The sequence below is a fragment of the Procambarus clarkii genome, chromosome 38 (assembly GCF_040958095.1).
Source record: "Procambarus clarkii isolate CNS0578487 chromosome 38, FALCON_Pclarkii_2.0, whole genome shotgun sequence".
Taxonomy (NCBI): domain Eukaryota; kingdom Metazoa; phylum Arthropoda; class Malacostraca; order Decapoda; family Cambaridae; genus Procambarus; species Procambarus clarkii.
In genome coordinates, this window is record NC_091187.1 from 15,675,194 (window position 1) to 15,701,493 (window position 26,300).

The window sequence follows — 26,300 nt, forward strand, 5'->3', positions numbered from 1 at the left end:
CATAACAAGTGAGCTCCGTCGAACATTGCAAGCACTCACACGAGCATAAACGTGCGTTGATGACCAGACCACACACTAGAAGTTGAAGGGACGACGACGTTTCGGTCCGTCCTGGACCATTCTCAAGTCGATTCCCTTCGTCGTCGTCCCTTCAACTTCTAGTGTGTGGTCTGGTCAACATACTTCAGCCACGTTATTGTGACTCTTCGCCTGCAACCTGTGTTGAATTTCTCACCCGGGCAGTTTGTGTATGCAAGGGAATGCAACGTAATATATTATGCACTTTGTACATTCAAATAATTCAGTGCCATGTGTGTGTTGGATATGGCGATAAATCGAAGACAAACTTCAGGAAAACATGTATATTATACAGGGAAGGTGAAGTGTTTATGAACTCAGGGGAGCTCTCACCTTGTCCTTAGTCATCTGGTCTCAGCCCCTCTTTACTCAGCTGCTCTCACTCTCTCCTTACTCAGCTAGAGACAAGATAAGGTGGGGATGAATAGGATGAGGTCGGGAATAAGGGAAGAGGAACAGCAGGTAACAAATGTAATTGGTTGTAACGACATCCGCTATACACATCCTTTGAACACGTCCTTTTCACATCTCTATCGTATGTGCATCTTTCGCACATTCCTATGTTATGCACAAGGGAACTATTAGGGGGGGAAAGCGCCAAGCCATTACAACTATATAGCACTGGGAAGGGGTAAGGATAAGGATTTGGGATGGGACGGGGGGGAAGGAGTGGTGCCCCAACCACTTGTGGACGGTCGGGGATTGAACGCCGACCTGCAAGAAGCGAGACCGTCGCTCTACCGTCCGACCCAAGTGGTTGGGCTATGTTGTGCACAGCTTTAATATACATCGTTCTCTTGTGCACAGCTGTGGCACAGCGTGCTGGCGATTTACAACAGCGACAAACTCGTCAGCCGTCAAATTGTGTTCGTGTTCCGGTCATGTCGCCGGAACTAGTTTATATCCACCACCAAAGTTCATGGCAACAGAAGCGAGTTATTTCCTCAAAACGTCGTTTATGTCTAAATAAGTCAATTAAGTCTTCGAAAATAGTTTATATTAAACATTGTTTCAAAAGTTTAAGCAAATTGATGTACATCAAAGGGTCGTGTATCTCTGACGACCAGAGTGTACCGTTGTATCAAGGCACCAACTGAACGATCACTAACTGAACGACCCAATCTGACCCGGAAGTTGACGCGGAAGCCAAGCGCCCACAGTATATCAACATTGTTTCCCGTATTCGAACGCTGTCAACCGGTTAACACGCTTCCTCGTTTATCCGGACGCCTCTGGAGACACTTTCATCACCTACTACGTGCCAGATGAAAGAGTCTTCACTTCCCCTTCCTTCTGTAGTCCGTTTATCATAGCTTCTCCCTCCCTCCCTCCCTCCCTTCCTTTGTGGCTCCTGCGCCGACGTCTCACCTCGCCTGTTTTTCTCTCTCTCCCCCCTCTCTCGCTCGCTCGCTCTCTCTCTCTCTCTCTCCCACCCTCTCTCGCTCGCTCGCTCTCTCTCTCTCGCTCTCTCTCTCTCCCCCCCCCCCCTCTCTCTCTCTCTCCCTCTAGTTGTGTGTTAGTTGGCACTTCACTTAGTTATGATAATGTTGAGTGGCACTTTGTGGGTTGACACTCTTCACCAGATTTCGCTACATGAATGCCATCAAATCATCAGTTCTCGTTACATCAGTGCTATCATTGAATCAGCTCTGTGACATCAATGTCATCAATCCGACGTTTTTCGTTGCATCAATATAACATCTCTTCATTGATGCCATCAATAAAATCGATCTCTCTCCATCAATGCCATGAAAACATCAACCTTTGCTTCATCAGTTTCTCCCTCCCAACCTTCAATGTCTCCACCACTATCACCCATCTGGTCTCCTCCTCCTCCACTAAGTCCCTCCTGGTCTCCTCCTCCTCCACTAAGTCCCTCCTGGTCTCCTCCTCCACTAAGTCCCTCCTGGTCTCCTCCAGCAGACATCAGCGTGGTGGTGACTGCAGCTCTGCTGGCCGTGTTGGGAGTGGTCTTTGTCCTCGGGACCGTTGTCAACTCCTTGGTCTTCCTGGTCTTCTACCGCAGACCCTCGCTCAGGTCTCTCTCCAACAGGTGAGTTACCGTTCGTCAGGTCTCTGTCCAACAGGTGAGTTACCGTCCGTCAGGTCTCTGTCCAACAGGTGAGTTACCGTCCGTCAGGTCTCTGTCCAACAGGTGAGTTACCGTCCGTCAGGTGGGATCCGTCAGGTCTCTCAGGTAGCTGGACGTGAACCAATAGCAATAATTCTATATTTGTGTTAATTTATGTTATGCTGTTATGTCTAGCAGTGTAATAGTGTGTGTGTGTGTGTGTGTGTGTGTGTGTGTGTGTGTGTGTGTGTGTGTGTGTGTGTGTGTGTGTGTGTGTGTGTGTGTGTGTGTGTACTCACCTAGTTGTGTCTGCAGGATCGAGCATTGACTCTTGGATCCCGCCTGTGTGTGTGTGTGTGTGTGTGTGTGTGTGTGTGTGTGTGTGTGTGTGTGTGTGTGTGTGTGTGTGTGTGTACTCACCTAGTTGTGTCTGCAGGATCGAGCATTGACTCTTGGATCCCGCCTGTGTGTGTGTGTGTGTGTGTGTGTGTGTGTGTGTGTGTGTGTGTGTGTGTGCGTGCGTGCGTGCAAGTTCCCAAGACGTAGACAACCAATGTGTGCAAGTGTATCATCTTACAGATACAGCGTTGTCAAAACATCCATCTTTCTTCCAAGAATTTAGCGTGTTACTGAAACTCGAGACCAAGTCAGCATGTAAAACTCACTCGCTATGAGTCAGTCCGCTGACTCGACCTGTTCTCTTTATAGCACGTCGTATTTTGACGTATACTTTACTTGAAGTAACAAAAAACTGATGTACAAGAAGATGGTAGCGGCTCGCGAAATTGACATATAATGCCCCGTTTTTTGTTCGTGGGTCCTCTGGTTGGTTAGGTTAGGGCATTCTAGTAAGATAGCTTGTTGAAGCTGGCTGACGGCATTCACCATAGGAAAGGTGAGATTTGTGGACGGTAATTGTATTCGAATGGAGTTCTTTCAGGGGTCGCCACCAGGATTTGGGGGTGGTGGTGGTGGACATAATAATCTCTCTCTCTCTCTCTCTCTCTCTCTCTCTCTCTCTCTCTCTCTCTCTCTCTCTCTCTCTCTCTCTCTCACACCTACTACTTGGGCTGGACGGTAGAGTAACGGTCTCGCTTCATGCAGGTCGACGTTCAATCCCCGACCGTCCACAAGTGGTTGGGCACCATTCCTTTCCGACCCGTCTCATCCCAAATCCTTATCCTGTCCCCTTCCAAGTGCTATATAGTCGTAATGGCTTGTCGCTTTCTTCTAATACTCCCCTTCACTTCTCTCTCTCTCTCTCTCTCTCTCTCTCTCTCTCTCTCGTTAACCTCATGACTCCTCCTCCTCCTGCAGACCCTTACAGAGGCATCCCTAAGAACAACGTCTTAGGGAGTGTCTTCCTCCTGGCTCACACACATCTTGGTTCACACTGACACTGCTTCCCGCACATCTCCTTCTCTTCGTCCTCGTTACAGTCTTCCTTTCCTATATCCCGGGGACTCTCTCCTGCACCACTCCTCCGAGGGATGCTAAAGGGCGCTTTATAGCCAGTTGAATTGAATTAGAGGGAAGACGGAGTGAAATTCTGGTTTGCTGGTGACCTGTAATGTGTTTGTGTGTGTGTGTGTGTGTGTGTGTGTGTGTGTGTGTGTGTGTGTGTACTCACCTAGTTGTGCTTGCGGGGGTTGAGCTCTGGCTCTTTGGTCCCGCCTCTCAACCATCAATCAACTGGTGTACAGGTTCCTGAGCCTATTGGGCTCTATCATATCTACACTTGAAACTGTGTGTGGAGTCAGCCTCCACCACATTACTTCCTAATGCATTCCATTTGTCAACCACTCTGACACTGAAAATGTTCTTTATGTGTGTGTGTGTGTGTGTGCGTGTATATGATATGTAAACCCATACATGCACATAACTTACCCACACCCCCACACCATCCCTCAAATAACCCCACCTGGTGGTAGAGACATCATTCCCACCCCCCTCTCTCCCCCCTCCCCTCCCCTTCCCTCCCCTTCCCTTCCCCTTCCCTCTCCCCCTCCCCCATATTCACCACTCAAACAGGCCTCAGTTCCGGAAACAAATACAGCGTGACCTAACTCGGCGACACATATTCAAGCATGTATGCAAGCAGAGGTCGTGACCCTACTCCTCCTCTCTCTCTCCCATTCGCAAATGTGTCTATTTCAGTCCCTCCGTACGCGACTGTTCCCCCCCCCCTCTTAATAACTCATCATTCTTGATGAGGAAGGGATGAGGGAGCGATGAGTCCTGTACTCCCAAGCTCCACACTGCGCTCGAGTCCTGTACTTCAGGGCTCCACACTGCGCTCGAGTCCTGTACTTCAGGGCTCCACACTGCGCTCGAGTCCTGTACTTCAGGGCTCCACACTGCGCTCGAGTCCTGTACTTCAGGGCTCCACACTGCGCTCGAGTCCTGTACTTCAGGGCTCCACACTGCGCCCGAGTCCTCCAGCGCTACAAGGTGTTCGTGAAAATACCTGGAATGCCTAAGAAAACATCTGAAACGCTTGTTAAACACCTGGTATACACTTATTAAATACCTGAAACGTTTATGGAAACATCTGGAAAGGTAATAAGTCACATAGAAAGTTGATGTAAACACCTGAGACGTTTATAAAACACCTGGAACGTTTATTAAACACCTGGAACGTTTATAAAACAACTGGAACGTTTATAAAAACACCTGAAACTTTTATGAAACACCTGAAACGTTTATAAAACACCTGAAACGTTTATTATACACCTGAAACGTTTATAAAAACACCTGACACGTTTATAAAACACCTGGAACGTTTATAAAACACCTGGAACGTTTATAAAACACCTGGAACGTCTGAAAAAGCAGCAAATGAGGACTGAAAATGGGTGCTGGATTGTACCACTGCCAAACGTTAAAGAAACTGTCCAGGAAGACAGGCGAGAATGACTCGGTTGTTGTTGTTAAAGATTTGCTACTTGGAACAAACAGTTCCAAGTAGCACGGGCTATGGTGAGCCCGTAGGTACTTAAGTCATCAGTCCATGTGAGACGCACTCTTGAGTATGCTGAACCAGCATGGAACCTCCAGTTGATGAGACTCGTTGTGTAATGAGACTCGTTCTTGATACGAGGCAATTGTGTTGTGTGGGATGACTGATGGAACTTTGTTATGAGAGGTTGAGAGGGCTGTGTTATGTGGAGTGGGTGAGAGGGCTGAGTACTGCTGAGTGACTGAGGGAAATGTGCATTAAAGAGGCTCCGAGAGGAACTAAACTACAAGACCAGGCTGAGATCACTAGCGATCACGACTGTCAGGCGAAAAATAACTTTCAAAAGATAAACAAACTTACTTAAAAAAACTTATAAAGCCGGCCAAGAACTTCAAACCCCAAAAACAACATAACTAACATTCACAGATGAACACAAAGAACATATAAGAATCCCAAATATATCACAATCACCATCCTTATCAACATATTCGTCTAAGATAATTCAGTGTAGATATTTCTATGTAAATTGAATTAAAATAGTTCGAAAAGAGACTTTTTAAGAAGGCGGTTGTTTCAGCAGGCCGGCGGAGGTAAGAGGACCTGGGCGCTGGAGGCGGCTGGGCCCCACAAGCGCACATGCCCTTTAGTAAGTCTGGCTACGGACGGCATTCTCCCTTCCTCTCTCTCTCTCTCTCTCTCTCTCTCTCTCTCTCTCTCTCTCTCTCTCTCTCTCTCTCTCCCTGCTTCTGGGTGAGGGGAAGGGGTAGGGGAGGGCTTCGGCCCCTTACGTGGTCCAGCAGGGGAGTGGGGTTGAGTTTTTTTTTCTCTCTCTCCTCTGTCTCTGCTACACAAGAGGTATGGGAGCGAGGTTTATAACTCCCTCTCTTTGTGCTCTTAGGGAGAGATGGGGTGAGGCCAGTTATCTTTTGTTTCAGCATTATACTTTGGTACTGTGTGTGTGTGTGTGTGTGTGTGTGTGTGTGTGTGTGTGTGTGTGTGTGTGTGTGTGTACTCACCTAGTTACTCACCTAGTTGTGCTTGCGGGGGTTGAGCTCTGGCTCTTTGGTCCCGCCTCTTAACCGTCAATCAACAGGTGTACAGATTCCTGAGCCTATTGGGCTCTATCATATCTACATTTGAAACTGTGTATGGAGTCAGCCTCCACCACATCACTGCCTAATACATTCCATTTGTCAATCGTGTGTGTGTGTGTGTGTGTGTGTGTGTGTGTGTGTGTGTGTGTGTGTGTGTGTGTGTGTGTGTGTGTGTGTGTGTGTCTGTGTGTGAGTGTCTCACAGATCCACCATCGGCTGATACACAGCTGACACACATGATACATACTAGCAAGCGATACACAGTGACACTTGATAGTACATTCGGACACACGTGATTCACGTTAATATGTAATACATTATGACATCTAATATGTACCGACTCACATACTTGGGAGAACCTTGGCACCGGGTACCACCTTTAGCATACATATACACACACACACACACACACACAATATATATATAATTTTACATGCATGGTTACTTAACAAATAAGATTCCAGGACACACGGAAGGTTTCTTGACAAGAAAGGCTTATGAACACTCACAAACCCCTCAATGTTACCGTCAATGAAACGCTCATTTGCATACGCAGGCTAATTATTTTTACCCGTAGCGGGCTTCAGGCAGTAATTAGCGGGGTAATTAGGACACCTCCAGCTCGGGGTGTTAGCGGCAGTTTGGTGGAAATTCGATGCTCTGATTTTGGTAATTGGCTCGTGATAATTGTCCCTGTTATAACCGATTAAATAACTAGCGTGGGCTTCTGTTGATGTCCCATCTGTTGTCTGTAGAACCAGTTTAGCCGTTGATGCTGTTCTGTTGATGTTGTTCTGTTGTCTATAGGGCGAGGAATGCTGTTGGTGATGTTCTGAGGGGAGATTGACGGGGAGAGAGAGAGGGAGAGAGAGAGAGAGAGAGAGAGAGAGAGAGAGAGAGAGAGAGAGAGGAGGGGTAAGGGAGAGGGATAGACAAACGAAGGCATCGCCATGAATAATTGGTTTAAATATTATATATATATATATATATATATATATATATATATATATATATATATATATATATATATATATATATATATATATATATAATATGGAAAACCATTTCAAAAAGATTTTCCGCATAAAATGATCAGTGTTTTGTGATCGTCAATTGTATATATATATATATATATATATATATATATATATATATATATATATATATATATATATATATATATATATATATATATATATATATTAAAGACAATTCAAATGTCCCTTTGAGACAGACGTGTAACAAACGTGTACACAAGGAACTAGTTTTCAGGAGAACATACCTCTGTGGTCTTGAACAGGAAGAGGAAGGTGCTTCTCCGCCGCCCCTCCACCAGCCTCCCCATCAACCCTTCAACTGCGCCGCTGGAGTCACACATGACCACCTCGTCTCGATCGCCTCCTTCAAGGCTGTCTCTCTCTCCCAATAACCATCTGAGACCCACCATCTTGATCACATTACACACTACTCTGTGCGGTTAAGGGGGCGGCTCTCACCATCACACAACCTAAATTACAAAGCAGAACATGTTATTGCTCAATCAGTCATGTATTGAAACGTGTCTTTGAACATTTCAAGTCGTAAAAGAACATAGTGCTTCTTGAGAGGTTATCTTGAGATGATTTCGGGGCTTAGTGTCCCCTGCGGCCCGGTTCTCGATCAGGCCTCCTCCCCCAGGAAGCAGTCCGTGACAGCTAACTAACTCCCAGGTACCTATTTACTGATAGGTAACAGGAGCATCAAAGTGAAAGAAAATCTGTCCATTGTTTCTCGCCGGCGCCCGGGATTGAACCCGGGGCCACAGGATCACGCGTCCAGTGTTCTGTCCGCTCAGCCACCGGCTCCCTTGAGTATGCTGAATATGTTTATGTACTAGAGGCCTAGGGGCCCTCGTGGCTGAGTGGACAGCGCTCGGGGGTCGTAGTCCAAAGAGCCCGGGTTCTATTGCCGGCCGAGGCAGAAACAAATAGGCAGAGCTTTTTTTTACCCTGATTGTACTGTTCACCTAGCAGTAAATAGATACTTCGGGATAAGACAGCTGCTATGGAATGCTTCCTGAGGATGTGTGTGTGTGTGTGTGTGTGTGTGTGTGTGTGTGTGTGTGTGTGTGTGTGTGTGTGTGTGTGTGTGTGTGTGTGTGTGTGTGTATGTGTGTGTGTGTTCCCCTAGTTGTACTCACCTAGTTGTGTTTGCGGGGGTTGAGCTCTGGCTCTTTGGTCCCGCCTCTCAACAGGTGTACAGATTCCTGAGCCTACTGGGCTCTATCATATCTACATTTGAAAATGTGTATGGAGTCAGCCTCCAGACTGTGTGTGTGTGTGTGTCTGTATTTTTCTATTACTAAATATTTATTTTTTCCTCTATTATGTCTATTACATATATATCTAACACACACACACACACACACACACACACACACACACACACACACACACACACACACACACACACACACACACACACACACACACACTACACATAAACGCTACATGTACCTAACCTTCACCTTTGCTCCACTCTCCAGATTCGTATTATCCCTGACGTCGTCCAACCTGGTGTCGACGGTGATGGTGGTGCCTCTCCACGCCCTCAGACTCGGCGGCCTCATCCCTCTCCTCACTCCCGCCACCACGGAAGGCGCTGACGGTGGCCAGTACGTCAGTCGCGGGGCCGAGGAGTTCTGGTGGTGCCAGGTCTCCAAGGCACTCATGGCTTTAGCTGTCGAAGCTGCCATCTTCTCGGTCCTGCTCATTGCCGTCGACAGGTGAGTTGAGAGCAGGTAGACACCATGTCTTAATGAGCAGTGGCTCACCTGAGAAGCTCCCAGGAGTTTACCTGGGAGATGGGAGAGCCAACTGATGCACCAGGGAGTTACCTGGGAGATGGGAGAGCCAACTGATGCACCAGGGAGTTACCTGGGAGATGGGAGAGCCAACTGATGCACCAGGGAGTTACCTGGGAGATGGGAGAGCCAACTGATGCACCAGGGAGTTACCTGGGAGATGTTTGAGAAATGAAATCTGGAGATTATAGTTCAACTTCCTTTCTAACTTGAGAATAGAGTAAGAAATATAGAGAAGCTAAGTAGGTGTTTGATACTCCTTACTAAGCAGGTGTTTGGTACTCCTTACTAAGCAGGTGTTGGGGAGTCCTTACTAAGCAGGTGTTGGGGAGTCCTTACTAAGCAGGTGTTGGGGAGTCCTTACTAAGCAGGTGTTGGGGAGTCCTTACTAAGCAGGTGTTGGGGAGCCCTTACTAAGCAGGTGTTGGGGAGTCCTTACTAAGCAGGTGTTGGGGAGTCCTTACTAAGCAGGTGTTGGGGAGTCCTTACTAAGCAGGTGTTGGGAGTCCTTACTAAGCAGGTGTTGGGGAGTCCTTACTAAGCAGATGTTGGGGAGTCCTTACTAAGCAGGTGTTGGGTCCTCATCCAACAGGTACTGCGCCGTCACCTCTCCGCTCCACTACTCCATGACCATCACGCGAGGGCGTAGCGTCAGGCTCATCGTGGGCGTGTGGGCGTTAGCTCTTCTCTACGCCCTGCCTCAACTGCTCGCCCACACCCCCGCCCACCTCCGCCCAGCCTCCAGACTCTCATCTTGCCCCGACGGTAAGATAACTGATTCTTAGTTCGCCTATGTGTCTCACTGACGCAGGTGATATCTACGTGGTTATCTTACGGATTTACTAGTATACAGAGAATGTAACAGTAAGCAAGGACTATATCACGCTATGCAGTAAATATGTCACGCTATGCAGTAAATATGTCACGCTATGCAGTATGTCAATCTATGTAGTATGTATGTCACACTATGCTGTAAATATGTTACGCTGTGTTGGACGGACCGAAACTTGTCTAAAGGGTCCAGGACGGACCGAAACTTGTCTAAAGGGTCTAGGACGGACCGAAACGTTATCTAACGGGTCCAGGACCGACCGAAACGTTGTCTAAAGGGTCCATGATGGTCCGAAACTTGTCTAAAGGGTCCAAGACGGATCGAAACATTGTCAAGGGGTCCAAGATGGACCTAAGCGTCGCCATACACATGCTTGACGTACGTGGGAGATGCAAAACTTCGTCACAATAGCGTGTGATGTGTTTGCAAATCCAGAAAACAATGATACTTTCCTGAAAATACATTTTCACATAAAATTTTCAGCTTAATACTATTTGGTTTTGCCGGAGACTGGGAGGAAATAAAATGTGTCTAACCATTTATTTCCCAACATGGAATCTAACCCGGGACTCCCCCGATTGTGAGTTGGGAACGAAGCCAACTATGTTACGAGAAATATAATTGGGTTTCCTTGCGATATTTGTGTGACACATTTTCATTCCAATTTTCACTTAAATAGATAAAACAGAGTTAATTCTACACAGAAATAAAACTGATGTTTTTCTCCTGCTGCTGTTGGAATACACACACCAATTACATCGATAGATCTGATTGGCTGATAGAATTACGACCTCACTCTGAACCTTTGTTGTGGAGCTGTACTTTTTTGTGTTAATTGATCTCTTTTTTTGGGGGAGGGAGGGTAGAGCTTAAGCTCTTGGGTCCTAATTTTAATCGTTTAGTCCAGTGGTGTAGTTGTTATATAACTGTATGTTATGTGTGGAGTCTGCCTCCACTACTTCATAACTTGTGTATGGAGTCTACCTCCACCACACCACAACCAGTGTATGGAGTCTACCTCCACCACACCACAACCCGTGTATGGAGTCTACCTCCACCACTCCACAACCCGTGTATGGAGTCTACCTCCACCACTCCACAACCAGTGTATGGAGTCTACCTCCACCACACCACAACCCGTGTATGGAGTCTGCCTCCACCACTCCACAAGCCGTGTATGGAGTCTACCTCCACCACTCCACAACCCGTGTATGGAGTCTACCTCCACCACTCCACAAGCCGTGTATGGAGTCTACCTCCACCACTCCACAACCCGTGTATGGAGTCTCCCTCCACCACTCCACAATTTACATTACATTTTTGTGACAACAGAACAGAGCTCTCCGTCACGGACTTTCCATACACTTAGCGTCTAATATCAAGACTTACGACCACCTCATCTCCCATCATAAACACACATAAATAAGTGAATAGAATATATTAATAATTTCTTACGTCTGAAGATCACATTAACATAATGATGGCAAGTGTCCTCGTTGCCATCAGGAACCTAGACAAAGGTTCGAATCGGTATATATACACAACCTACGTTATACCGGCCCTTGAACATGCAGCTCCTGCAGGAAGATATGCGACACGACTTGTTTGCAGTCAACAGGAGAAGGAATTCAACTTCATCACGCCGGTGGAGGTACACAACAGGGGACACACGGTAACAACAGTTCAAGACGTTGTAGGGAATTATTTGCCAGTGGCAATGTTCACAATGTTCACAATGTTCACAATGTTCACATTAGTAAACTGTAAAACTGAAGGTTTCTCGTGGATGCTGGGAACACAGATGAGTAGGAGAGATGAACACAGGTGTGGAGCAGGGGTGGAGTTTCACAGGTGTGGACCAGGGGTAGAGTTTCACAGGTGTGGAGCAGGGGTGGAGTTTCACAGGTGTGAAGCAGGGGAGGAGTTTCACAGGTGTGAAGCAGGGGTGGAGTTTCACAGGTGTAAAGCAGGGGTATAGTTTCACAGGTGTGAAGCAGGGGTGGAGTTTCACAGGTGTGAAGCAGGGGTGGAGTTTCACAGGTGTGAAGCAGGGGTGGAATTTCGCAGGTGTGAAGCAGGGGAGGAGTTTCACAGGTGTGAAGCAGGGGTGGAATTTCGCAGGTGTGAAGCAGGGGTATAGTTTCACAGGTGTGAAGCAGGTGTGGAGTTTCACAGGTGTGAAGCAGGTGTGGAGTTTCACAGGTGTGAAGCAGGGGTATAGTTTCACAGGTGTGAAGCAGGTGTGGAGTTTCACAGGTGTGAAGCAGGGGTGGAGTTTCACAGGTGTGAAGCAGGAGTGAAGTTTCACAGGTGTAAAGCAGGGGTATAGTTTCACAGGTGTGAAGCAGGGGTGGAGTTTCACAGGTGAGACAGTCTCAGGTGTAAGCTAAAAATAAGAATTCTGGGAAATCCTCCAGCACACCCTTGCCCCCTCTATGGAACATCCAGCTTATGGGGGTTGGCGATGTGTAATGAAAGCCTTAACTGGAAACCATTGGCCCCATCAGTGCTCAGCCGATACTGACAAGGAAATTAGTCATTATTGAAGAGATGGGGAGGCCACTTAGTCGATAATCCTTCACAACACTGACGATAATACTTTTGGAATCAACTCGTGAATATATTATGTTGATGGTAAGGTAGCTGGCATTGTAATTAAACTATTTGAACACACACACACACACACACCAAAGAGCCAGAGCTCAACCCCCGCAAACACAATTAGGTGAGTAGGTGAGTACACACACACACATTAAGTAGTGATGTGGTGGAGGCTGACTCCATACACAGTTTCAAATGTAGATATGATAGAGCCCAGTAGGCTCAGGAACCTGTACACCAGTTGATTGACAGTTGTGAGGCGGGACCAAAGAACCAGAGCTCAATCCCCGCAAACACAATTAGGTGAGTAGGTGAGTAGACACACACACACACACACACACACACACACACACACACACAGACACACACACATGCCTCCATCACTCAGATATGCTGGAGCTGTGAAATGGGTTCGAACTAACATCTTAGACACCGAGGCCCAAACTCTATTGTGTATATTGAAGTATGTTTCGCATTAAGTTTACCGAAGTATGTTTACCCAACACGGATTCTGAAGTTTAAATGAAATACACACAATAAATAAATTAAAAATACACGACTAATACCGGAAATGTGAATCCTGTTTAACGAAGACAAAGAGAACTGGATCTTCAACCCCTGGAGAGAAGATTTAGCAGAGACATGATTCTGATGTACAAGATACAGAAATGGTCAAGGTTCCAAAATATAAATTATTCCAAAAGAGACAATAGGTGTAAACTGGATATTTAGATGTACCGTAGAGGTGTAATGGGTGTACTAGTTCAGTGTGGGTTTAGTGGGTGGGTGTACTAGTTCAGTGTGGGTGTAGTGGGTGGATGTAATGGTTCAGTGTGGGTGTAGTGGGTGGATGTACTGGTTCAGTGAGGGTGTAGTGGGTGGATGTACTGGTTCAGTGAGGGTGTAGTGGGTGGATGTACTGGTTCAGTGAGGGTGTAGTGGGTGGATGTACTGGTTCAGTGAGGGTTTAGTGGGTGGATGTACTGGTTCAGTGAGGGTGTAGTGGGTGGATGTACTAGTTCAGTGTAGGTGTAGTGGGTGGGTGTATAATGATTCACTGTACTGAACTAATCACCCCAGTATTCAAGACCCCTGCTCATGCCCCTCCCACCCCCCCACCCCCCCACACCATCCAACCCCCACCCCCCCACACCATCCAACCCCCACCCCCCCCCCTCTCCTCCACACCAATGTTTATTCTCCCGACTTTTAATTGGAGATAATTACACGCAATCCCATCGGCGATAACTTTACTTTAATATCTCTTACTTGATGGGAATTTTCTCTGGGACTGTTGCATTATCCACGGGGCTCAGTTTACAGCGAATGAGCTCGATCATCAAATGCGTAATTAAGCTCGTCTTGAGCTGGGGTCTTACGGATGTGGTTCAGTTTGACATGATCCGTGGCAAGAGTGATTTGGCTGAGTTTCCATGATCGTAAACTCAAACGGGTTTGAGTTTACCATGGGTATTAGAGACCTGTTTGAGTTTACCATGGGTATTAGAGATCTGTTTGAGTTTACCATGGGTATTAGAGACGTGTTTGAGTTTACCATGGGTATTAGAGACCAGGTTGAGTTTACCATGGGTATTATAGACCTGCTTGAGTTTACGGTGAGGCATCAGAGACGTCGTTCAACTTACCATGATCGTAGAAATAAACAGTTTTCATCATTACAAACAGATTCAGCAAAAATATTAGTGCATCAAAAAGTTTTCACAATTTTCCTTTTTTTTCCACGATTTCCACTGCTCAGTGAATCATCGCTTGCATCTTAAACTTGGCGTATAGTTGTAATTTGCATACAGATGCATTGTTAGCATGTTTCCCACCATGATATCATGGTCAGACGTCGACGAGGCGCTTACGGAATTCAACTTAGTTTTGCGTGATTTGGATGACCGCTGTTCACCTTCGAGAACATAGATTAAGGAACAAAATTTGAAAAGAATATAACTCTCCGATCCAGTTCTGCCAAGTTTTTAATTTTCATAGTGAAAATGTGCATGACATTACTGTGGTTTAGTAGCACCATCCAGATGTCTGCTGGAACACCATCCAGATGTCTGCTGGGACACCATCCAGGTGTTTGCTGGAACACCATCCAGGTGTCTGCTGGGACACCACCCAGGTGTCTGCTGGAACACCATCCAGGTGTCTGCTGGAACACCATCCAGGTGTTTGCTGGAACACCATCCAGGTGTCTGCTGGAACACCATCCAGGTGTCTGCTGGAACACCATCCAGGTGTTTGCTGGAACACCATCCAGGTGTCTGCTGGAACACCAGCCAGGTGTCTGCTGGAATACGCAAGTTTAGCAGGCATCTCATTATACTTGAAGATTTACTATATTGTTGCTAAACTAAATAAATATATCATTATGGCAAATCTCACACGAGGTGAATTCGGTCGTCTTAAGCACTGTTGAATGTTCAGCTGCTTAACAGCCTCGTATGGGTGATGTTGCTGCCCTTGGCAAGGTAAACAGTGCTTGGAGGAAATGATCAAGACGTATCCGTGCGGTGCAATGTCGCGGTCATTGCTCCTCGCTGCCTGGCCTCATGTCCACAACTTCATATAAGGGATATAGTTCACTCACGAATGATATCCTTCAGTTTAAGCGAATCATCCTCTTCAGCTAACAGCATTAGCAGTGATAGCATTAGTAATACTGTGATAAAACAGTATTAAACATTGTGTATCATTGGCCATTCTTTGTTAGAAATTGAAATTGAAATTGAAATAAGTTTATTGAGGTAAAATACACACAAAGGGATGAGGTTGTTCAAGCTATTCTCACCCCATTCAGTACATCGTGTTAATACATACATAGACACACATCACAAACAATAAACATATTACCAAACATTCTGAGAGATAAACATATACATTTCCTCCTTTACACAAGTAATTCTTTGTTAGAAAAATAAAAATAATGGAAAGATAAACACAACGGCAGGGAAGACATATGCAGGCGATGAGTCACAATAACGTGGCTAAAGTATGTTGACCAGAGTATGTTTAGAATCGACTTGAGAATGGTCCTGGACGGACCGAAACGTCGTCGTCCCTTCACCTTCTAGTGTGTGGTCTGGTCGGCAAGGAAGACACATCTACGGCTATAGGCGGAGGGTTCCTACATGTGTATGTGTTCTGGGACTTTGAGATCCAGGCAACCCCATGAATTGGCTGATATAGAACTGAAAACATGTATACTGCCTTATTTGACGATGTTGAAATGAAAAACATTACATTTACTTTTTCTTCTGATGATGTGGAACTGAAGACATTATGTATAGTGTTTCTTTTATTGATTTAGAACCGATGTATTATGTCTCGAAAATAATTTTTTTTATTATGTGTGTTTAGTATTTGTGCAAAATTTATGCTTGTTTAATCAATGTTCATGATGTGTATTAACAATAATTGTATTATTAATAGGAAAAACTATTATAATATTATAAAATATTGTTACTAAACCGGTTTTCTTCCGGTATTTTCCCTGTTTCCGGAATCCGTAGCACAGCAACTTTACTGTAGCCTAATTAGTGACTGTCATCTTCTCTGCAGGTCAGGATGTGGTTCCTGCTGTGCCCGTCAAGTTCGGGCTGTACTACGCTGTGCTGCTGGCGCTGTGTGGATTCCTGGTGCCGCTGTTGGTGCTGTGCTGGATATACGTTCGGATGTACCGCGCTGCCCGCCGTAACTCCGCTCGTACGCGGCGACACAGCGTCTGTCATAACCCTGCGGAGATCATCATTCCTGACTGTCCCTCTACTCCAGACTCCGGGAATCACAACTCCGTCAGGTGCAAAGCCCGCACGCACCGCCGCCGTACGTCTAACATCAGCTTCTCTTCGCTTTTCTTCCGCGAGGAAGGTCGCGCCGTGAAGACAGCTGTCATCGTCATAGCCTCCTTCGTCACGTCGTGGATGCCATATTTTATTTTTAAAATATTTGAAGCCGGTGGGTGGTCGAGGGATATCCCGTACGTTGACGAGGCGGTGACGTACTTAGCTCTGTCTTCCTCCTGCACTAGTCCTTTTATATACGTCTACCGGAACGACACGGCCAGTAAAGAGGTGCTGAAAATTATATGTTGGTGGCGGCCGCCCAGCCCCGGTTCTCCGTCATTTACGCGCTCTTCCCTCAACCCAAAGATGGGTAATGGCCACGCCACCACGCCCGTGCGGATCATCGAGCCAGATACCGCATCCCTCTACAGCTACGCCACAGAGTGCGGCGCATGCGGCCATAACCAACTGGTGTGTTCGCTGCGGAACGGCAGACCTGTGACCTCTCCGTTGCCGCCAGAGCAGCGGAGGGCTCTCAGCCCCCGGCGGGAAAGTACCGTTTCGTTCAAGTTGACGCCGATGGACCGCCCGCCGTCCAGATGTCGCCAGTGTTTGCGTCAGGACTCCGCGTCCTCAGCTTCGTCTGACGACCCTTTACTCAGCGATTGTTACCGCCACCATCGCCCATCTAATCCTTCCGTCAGATGGACGCGGCCGCGGATGTCAAACGGGTCAGTTACGACGAGAAGCGACTCGCTAGCTTCCACTAACTCCTCGGTACTCAGCGCCGGTATCCAACGGTGGCCTATAAGACGGTACTCAACGGTATCTACCGACAGCGGCGGGACCATCACCAGACGCAGCGCTCACGAAGACCCCGACGATGACGTGGTGTCAGCACGTCTTCATCCCCCTGGCGGCCAACGCTCACTCTTCCTGGAGAGTGAAGAAGATACACTTGACGCCGGCACCAATCAGCCCGAGATTCACGGCTACGCTAACCCCTTCCGCCACCCTCGTCTCAGCCACCGGCAGGAGTCGGTGGGGTCCTCGGTGAGGTTTATATGGGAGATTGAGGAAGGAGACGGCCAGGACGACGACACTACTGAGGGAGAGGCCCAAAACGCGCCTCCTAGGTGACCTTTGGCCCGGTCGCCCTCACTAATGAACCTGGCCGGGGCCTGCCAGAGGCAAGATTCAGACGACTCTCAGACCAGCAACTGGAGACTGTCAGTATGAGGTCAACTGACAACTCCCTCAGTAAAGCTGTCAACTGGAGAGACGTTAAACTGTCAACTGTGCAGATGGGAAGCTATGATGGAAATTAATATTTCCTCTGTGGTATTAAATTGTAGTATACTCATTATTACCTTTATATGTATTGTTTAACCAAATAACTTAAAACAACTATGTATGTGTACGCAGAAAATGTCCCTAATATTCTACGATTCATCCGAATTCCGATGGAAATGGAAACATTTCTATTACTCTAAACTGCCGACTCAATTATAAGAAAATAGAATCTAGACCCACTCTGCTGACCCTCAGAGATCACATCACAAACTATTTCAGTGATGGGTTTCCACTGGAGCCTCTACCTCTGAGAATCTGTGTTTTCACAGGAGCTCTACCTGTGAAACTCTGGGTTTCCACAGGAGCCCTACCTGTGAAATTCTGGGTTTTCACAGGAGCTCTACCTGTGAAATTCTGGGTTTTCACAGGAGCCCTACCTGTGAAACTCTGGGTTTCCACAGGAGCCCTACCTATGAAACTCTGGGCTTCACAGGAGCCCTACCTATGAAACTCTGGGCTTCACAGGAGCCCTACCTGTGAAACTCTGGGTTTCCACAGGAGCCCTACCTGTGAAACTCTGGGCTTCCACAGCAACTCTACCTGTGAAACTCTGGGCTTCAAAGGAGCCCTACTGTGAAAATCTGTGTTTCAAGGAGCCCTACCTGTGAAACTCTGGGCTTCACAGGAGCCCTACCTGTGAAATTCTGGGTTTTCACAGGAGCCCTACCTGTGAAACTCTGGGTTTCCACAGGAGCCCTACCTATGAAACTCTGGGCTTCACAGGAGCCCTACCTGTGAAATTCTGGGTTTTCACAGGAGCCCTACCTGTGAAACTCTGGGTTTCCACAGGAGCCCTACCTATGAAACTCTGGACTTCACAGGAGCCCTACCTATGAAACTCTGGGCTTCACAGGAGCCCTATCTATGAAACTCTGGGCTTCACAGGAGCCCTACCTGTGAAACTCTGGGCTTCACAGGAGCCCTATCTACGAAACTCTGGGCTTCACAGGAGCCCTATCACTGGACAAAAATATTTGCCGGCGTAGAGGGACTTTCCGGTGTACTGTGTAGCGTGATCTCGTTGCCTTTTGGTTCTTAGAGAGCTGCGGATGTGCTTATTATTAGTCCTTAACATGTGGTTGAGGAAGTAAATGGATGATATGCCACGCTGGTTCTCTAGGACTGTCATACAGTGTCAGACGAACCAGCACATTGTCATGCCGTGTTATTTAGGTCACCGCGGTGCCATGCAGTGTCAGTCGAGTCAGGGGCCGTGCTATAGGGTGTCAGTCGAGCCAGCACCGTGCTATAGGGTGTCAGTCGAGCCAGCACCGTGCTATAGGGTGTCAGTCGAGCCAGCACCGTGCTATAGGGTGTCAGTCGAGCCAGCACCCTATTATACGGTGTCAGTCGAGCCAGCACCCTATTATACGGTGTCAGTCGAGCCAGCACCCTATTATACGGTGTCAGTCGAGCCAGCACCCTATTATACGGTGTCAGTCGAGCCAGCACCCTATTATACGGTGTCAGTCGAGCCAGCACCCTGTTATACGGTGTCAGTCGAGCCAGCACCGTGCTATACGGTGTCAGTCGAGCCAGCACTGGTGCAAAGCGAGGTGCTGGCCCAAGTGATGCAACACTCCAGCTGCTGATGCTGATGGTGGCGCCAAAATAGGTGATACTCCGCAGGTGACGCGCTCAGCGTGGCACTCACACCCACACACACACACACACACACACACACACACACACACACACACATTGTGTCACGATATAGTAGACCCACACTCTAATGACTCTACTGATAACGACACTGAGATACGAGGATTGACTGCAAGCGAGACCCTTGAGGGGCGAAGCCTGGTGCAGTTGGACAAGTGGAAGGAGGAGGAGAAGAAGGAGCATGGAAGAGGAGCAGGTAAAGAGAGGAGGAGCAGGGAGGAGGTACGGGTATTACGGGCGGTCATTTTAGCGAGTGCAGGAGGCTCAGTGATACGGGTCCAATCTCGAATTACGCTGCATCGGGTCGGTCACCTCTGATTTCTTCTCAAGGGGAGACGGGGAGACATTGGAGAACCGCCGTGATGAGCTCTGTCCTGCCTCTCGCCGTGACCAGCTCTGTCCTGCCTCTCACCGTGACCAGCTCTGGCCTGCCTCTCACCGTGACCAGCTCTGGCCTGCCTCTCGCCGTGGCCAGCTCTGGCCTGCCTCTCGCCGTGATCAGCTCTGGCCTGCCTCTCGCCGTGACCAGCTCTGGCCTGCCTCTCGCCGTGATCAGCTCTGGCCTGCCTCTCGCCGTGACCAGCTCCGTTAATACATATAGCAGGATAGCAGAAACAGGAACACTGTTAATCACCTTCTACACGAACTCTCATCAAAGCCAGCGGGATCTTAGAGCCCCACATGGGACACCGAATATCACTAACACAACTAAATGGCTCTACCCACACAGTCAAGCCATTGTGTCGCCCCCACACCTGCAATAACCGGTTCGCCTCCCACAAATCTCGCGTTGTGTCAGCAACGCGAAGCTTCCTTCCAGCGCGTGAAGCCGCAATTTCCCCTCCCTCCCTTACTCCGATAAAACATGCATTGCCCGTGACGACCCGTCGCATCCCCGTCCCCTTCGACGACCCCCCCCCTTACAGGTACTAAGCTATCCTTCCCTTATATACCTGTGTCAAGCCCCCGCCCCCCCCTCACCTCACTGCCTCCTGTATGTAACACTATGCGTAACGCCGTCACCAACAGATCGCACGCTTAACGTTACTAATGTATGCCGTTCTGTTATCAGTTCCGCTAGTCTGTTGATTTGGCTACGATGTGTGACTAGTTGATAGCAGGAACACTGTTAAATGATCACAACTGTGTTGTGTTGCAGATGCCAAAGTATTATATATATATATATATATATATATATATATATATATATATATATATATATATATATATATATATATATATATATATATATATAATAACAAATAAAACTTCCAGGATTCAAATCACTTGTAAAGACGATAAGAGGTACAAAGATGAACTAGACTGGGTTATGCTAGAGAGGACAAGGCTGGCAAGTCTTCGCCTTCTCCCTTCCTTACTCATGAATACCTTACTCATGAATACCTTACTCATGAATACCTTACTCATGAATAAACAGTATTTTCTTTACGTTTCTTTCTCTCTCCTTTCCAAAAAAAATAACCTTGGCTAAAATGAACAGACTGATACTAATATTTTCCCCCCAAAAAAACCTTGGCTGAAATGTACAGACTGATACTAATATTTTTGTTTTGGGATATTGTTGATTCAAGAACTTGGCTTGCGTTAGTAAGTCAGCGAATTTTGTTCTGTATATATTATTAAGTTTCCAGAGCACCAGCTTCTTCCCTGTCACCGGAAGCCAAACTGTGTTCACTATGGTCATCTCTCTCTCTCTCTCTCCTCTCCCAAGGAGGTGACGAGCCACAGGACCTCTTATTCATTTACGATTCTTGAGAATAAAAGAAGGTGACGTTGAGCAAGACGTGAGACTAATGTGCCTAAGAATAACTTAAGTTGGCTGCTGCCTGCTGGCAACACTTGAAATTATTAGTTTTCTTACTAGTGATAAAGTTAATTGTCTAAAATCTTGCATAAACTAATTTCTCTCTTGAATATAACATGATACACCTAAAGAGGGCGAAGATGTGTAGCTTTAATAACTGCAAATAATGTAAAAACAATAATATTATTATGCAGACGAGGAGTCACAATAACGTGGCTGAAGTATATTGACCAGACTTCATACTAGAAGGTGAAGGGACGACGACGTTTCTGTCCGTCCTGGACCATTCTCAAGTCGATTGTGACTTGAGACCATTCACAATCGACTTGAGAATGGTCCAGGACGGACCGAAACGTCGTCGTCCCTGCACCTTCTAGTGTGGTATGGTCAACAATAATATTATTATTTTTACTTAAATGAAGCCGTCAGAGAGAAACCTCCCTAAAGTACGTCAAAGTTGTGACTCACGGTACGATGGCCACCTTCCCTCGATAACAATAACAAACTGATGAGTGATGACTTGATGGTGAGCCGGAGAGGGTAATCTCACTGACGTCAAATTAAATTCTTTTGAACTACTGACACGGCCGCAAATTAATTCTGGATAAAAGATAACCGGAATAAATAGCAAGTAAACAATTGAATCAATGGTCTGTAAAGGGTAATAAATGGCCCTGAACGGATAACTGTTTAGGATATCGAAAAATAATACCCTTTATGCCCGAGACACGACAAGGGGTCAGTGACATACGGGTTTGGATTGCCTTAACATTTTAAATAATAAACTAGTGGTCAGGGTGACCAGTAACTTTCATAATGAAAATAAATCTGACGAACAAATCCACAAGGGCCGTGACGAGGATTCGAACCTGCGTCCGGGAGAATCGCAGACACTGCCTTAATCGACTGAGCTACGACAGGGTAAACAAAAGAGTTGAAACCGAAGTTCTAATCTTGTGGATTTGTTCCTTTGATGCTTCACGTTAGTGTGATCTCTGTGTGTAATACATCTGATGAGTTGCAGCCACCTGTAAATTTTAGGTAGCATTACTTAGTAAATATTGTCAATAGATGTAAATATTGAGATGTCGATAGGCCCTAATAACTATCCTGAGGTTGGTAGGCCTTGGTAACCATCCTGTGGTTGGTAGGCCTTGGTAACCATCCTGTGGTTGGTAGGCCTTGGTAACCATCCTGTGGTTGGTAAGCCTTAACCATTCTGAGGTTGGTAGGCCTTGGTAACCATCCTGTGGTTGGTAAGCGTTAACCATCCTGAAAATGATAGGCCTAAAATAAAAAATAAATAAAAATGATTTTAAATCATAAATTGGTGTGTGATCCATTTGTGCAATAATGAGACTGATAATTGTAAAGAGGTTACGTAAGTTCTTGATATATGAGGACGACCATATATGAGGCCGACCATATATGAGGACGGCCATATATGAGTGAGCTTCCTGCAGCAACTTGGCGGACCGCGCTCTTCATTATTTTTGAGGTGAGTGAGATTAGCACAAGATTACCTCACACACCTGCCTCACACTTGTACCACAGACCCCTGTCTCACACACCTGCCTCACACTTGTACTTCAGACCTCTGTCTCACACACCTGCCTCATAACTGTACCTCAGACCCCTGTCTCACACACCTGCCTCACACTTGTACCTCAGACCTCTGTCTCACACACCTGCCTCATAACTGTACCTCAGACCCCGGTCTCACACACCTGCCTCACACTTGTACTTCAGTCCCCTGTCTCACACACCTGCCTCACACTTGTACCTCAGACCACCTGTCTCACACACCTGCCTCACACTTGTATCTCAGATCCCTGTCTCACACACCTGCCTCACACTTGTACCTCAGACCCCTGCCTCACACACCTGCCTCACACTTGTACCTCAGACCCCTGCCTCTCACACCTGCCAGACACTTGTACCTCAGACCCTTGTCTCACACACCTGCCTCGCTCCCCAACCTCACACCTGCGCCTCACGTAATATTAATCCTCACAGCAAGGGTGGTGGGTGAGGGGGGGGGGGGCAATAAGCCCTCCCCTCTGTACCCAAACTACAACCGAACTAAAACATTTTATGTACCGTGGATTAAGTTCAGTTGGGCGCGGTTCTGGGCCAAATCCTCCTCCACAGCCCTCGCTATACCAGCAGCAAAAAAAAAAACATTTTTTATATATAGGAAGTTTTACAGCAAGTGCATTTGTTTTCATGCGAGAATTGCATTCCAGATACTCAAGGCGATGAATGCTGGATTCCCCTTCCAAAATATATAATTTTTTACGTAGCAACATCAAGAATAAAATATTATTAGTTGTGATAAAACTAATAATATTAATCTAGATATACATATTCCATTAATGTAAGGTAAGTACTTACCTAATTTACCTAATTGTGCTTGCGGGGGTTGAGCTTTGGCTCTTTGGTCCCGCCTCTCAACCGTCAATCAACTGGTGTACAGGTTCCTGAGCCTACTGGGCTCTATCATATCTATATTTGAAACTGTGTGTGGAGTCAGCCTCCACCACATCACTCCAGTCAAGTGTAAAATATCTCTCTGTCTCATTGTCGGATGTAAGAGATTAGAAGCTTGCTGGTAGTAAAATATAACTGATTGTAGTGATTAGTGATTAGTGTAGGTGATTAGTGATTGTATGAGGAATGCCATCAGGAGGTCAGGGGAAGAATGGGGTTGACCCCCGTTGCCCTCCTTAAGTAGGAATAAGTCTTATTGCGACAATCAATGAACTTTGAAATGGAATTTAGTTTTCCATAAAGTTTTCAAGAGATTTATGAGCTGTTATCACACACACACCCCCCCACACCCCCCACATACTCACACACACACACACACACACACACACACACACACACACACACACACACACACACACACACACACACACACAAACGTAACCAAAATATTGTGGATAAATTCCTTTGTTATGATTGTATTGCAAATTCAGAGAGAGAGAGAGAGAGAGAGAGAGAGAGAGAGAGAGAGAGAGAGAGAGAGAGAGAGAGAGAGAGAGAGAGAGAGAGAGAGAGAGACCCTGGCACCGCCGGGTAACCCATATAGCAATAATAATAATTATAATAAATAATTATAATAATAAATTCTTAATATTATTAGTTAAATAGGCAGACACCTTTCTCAGGTATACTCACACAGCTACACAATCACAGGTATACTCACAGAGCTACATAATCATAGGCATACCCACATAGCTACATAATAATCTCAGGGATACTCACACAAGTGATTATGTACACAATACATAGTGTGATTATGTATTCTCTGAAGATTTATATGTAGATCTACAAGTGATGTTTGCATTGGGTGGTCATATGTACTTTAGCGATTCCTGTGCACCTTCCCATTCGTACATCGGAGGGGGGAGGGTGTCTTGTGTACGTCTATGATATCGCGTGTGTACGTCGGGAGAGACTGGAAGGCTCTAAAGTAACCTACTCGTTCGAGGCTATTTGCCTTCCAGCGAGAGTTCCTGCCACTCGCTCCAATGTCAATAACTTCAAGGTATTTTACCTCACATTTGAAGTTCACGCAAGAAAATTCCTTTGATGCGGCTCCTGTCTGCCCCCGGTGGGAAAGAATTACGAGGGACAAAAAAGACCCGGAACACCGCGATTAGTGTAGATCAAACAAGTCCCGAACATAACACAACGGGAAGAGGGAAAGAACCATTCGGTTCTGTTCCATCCCTGAGACTGGGAAGGGGGAATATCAGGCTCTGAACAAATCCACAAGGGCCGTGACGAGGATTCGAACCTGCGTCCGGGAGCATCCCAGACACTGCCTTAATTGACTGAGCTACGACAGGGTAAAAGGGTTGAAACCGAAGTTCTACTGAACTTACTGGATCCCGTAGCCTCTCCGAGGCACAAACCAGGCTTTTATTGTTCATTTGATGCATCACGTTAGTGTGATCTCTGTGTGATCAGGTTCTGTTTCATCCACGAGTCATGGAATGGAACAGGAGGTTCTGTTCCGTCCACGAGATGGGGCGAGACAGCATCACTGGGAGCAGCACAGTCAACAACGACCTCACTGAAGGTGTTCACACGCTGCATTATATTTTATATTCGGTTTTGATTCTAGATTTTTACAGCTGAAAGTCACATCGTCACTTTATAAGTGCCGTGACGGGGGAGGGTGAATCCCTCATTCCCGAGGGCGCAGGGACACGGCCCAACCGTTTCCTCCTTCAGGGGGATGAGGGGAGGGGGGGAGGGACAGGGGTGTATTAGCTACCTTTCATCCCCGTCCTTAGCTTTCTTCTGACCCCTTGTGACCTACAGCAACACTAGGCACCTGCTCTCTGGTCACTTGATTCATGTGACAGTGACTCCCTTGGTTGACAGTGACTACCTTGGCTGACAGTGACTTCCCTGGTTGACAGTGACTACCCTGACTGACAGTGAATACAACAATTCCCTTCATATTAACTGGATAATGATCATTCACACAAGCGTCACACCTTGTCTGTCCTCAGGCATATCGACTTCTTGCAGTTCCTCAGTCATCTCTTTTCCTTGGCTTTCCAATCATTTCTCAGTCGCGTTTCGCCTCAGCTTACGTCCTTCGTGGTCTACTCAGCAGACTAGGTCTATCGTGTTCACCTGGCCAGCCTTTACCTCTCATATTTGTCTCATAGGTCTAGGCCTATGATGTTCACCTATTTCATGGCTATCACAAAGCTTTCTTTAGTTATACCCTGTACACTCATATTCCCTTTCCTCTTCATTTTCACTTCCGTATACACTATCTTCGTTCCTAATACTCACCTTCCATTCTCAATTTCACTTTTCTCTCTCATAGTAAATATGGTCCCTCAATATCCGCTTTCATCTTCACCATCCGCAACTCACCTTCACACCCACTCCTCACCATCACCTACTCCCTACCTGGGGAATTCATCCCACGGCTAATTACCTCTTTACCTGTCTATTATTAGGCTATGTGATCAAGGTTCCTTCATCTCCCAACACCACCAAGATGGAGGCTGCAGACATCGTTGTAATATTCATAAATTCTTATAATTCCTCTTCAGCGAGATGAGTGGAAGCTGGAGTGACACAAACGCACTCTCAAACACTCGCACACACACGCACGCACTCACATCAGAAGTTGTGGTTCAAAGGGTCAGGGT

General features: G+C 46.7%; 1 protein-coding gene across 2 annotated transcripts in view; it reads left to right on the top strand.

The window, feature by feature from the left end:
- Positions 1 to 20,738, top strand: part of LOC123771978 (beta-3 adrenergic receptor) — an 88,474-nt gene extending 67,736 nt beyond the window's left edge. The window contains exons 2-5 of one of the 2 annotated variants that reach the window (XM_045764837.2): positions 1,999 to 2,131; positions 8,727 to 8,966; positions 9,637 to 9,809; positions 16,051 to 20,738. In XM_045764837.2, coding sequence (XP_045620793.2) covers positions 1,999 to 2,131; positions 8,727 to 8,966; positions 9,637 to 9,809; positions 16,051 to 17,414 — 1,910 coding nt within the window. In that variant the 3' untranslated portion in view covers positions 17,415 to 20,738. The remainder of the gene's footprint in view (positions 1 to 1,998; positions 2,132 to 8,726; positions 8,967 to 9,636; positions 9,810 to 16,050) is intronic. The other variant, XM_069337787.1, reaches the window with a different exon arrangement.
- The last annotated feature ends 5,562 nt before the right edge of the window (positions 20,739 to 26,300 follow it).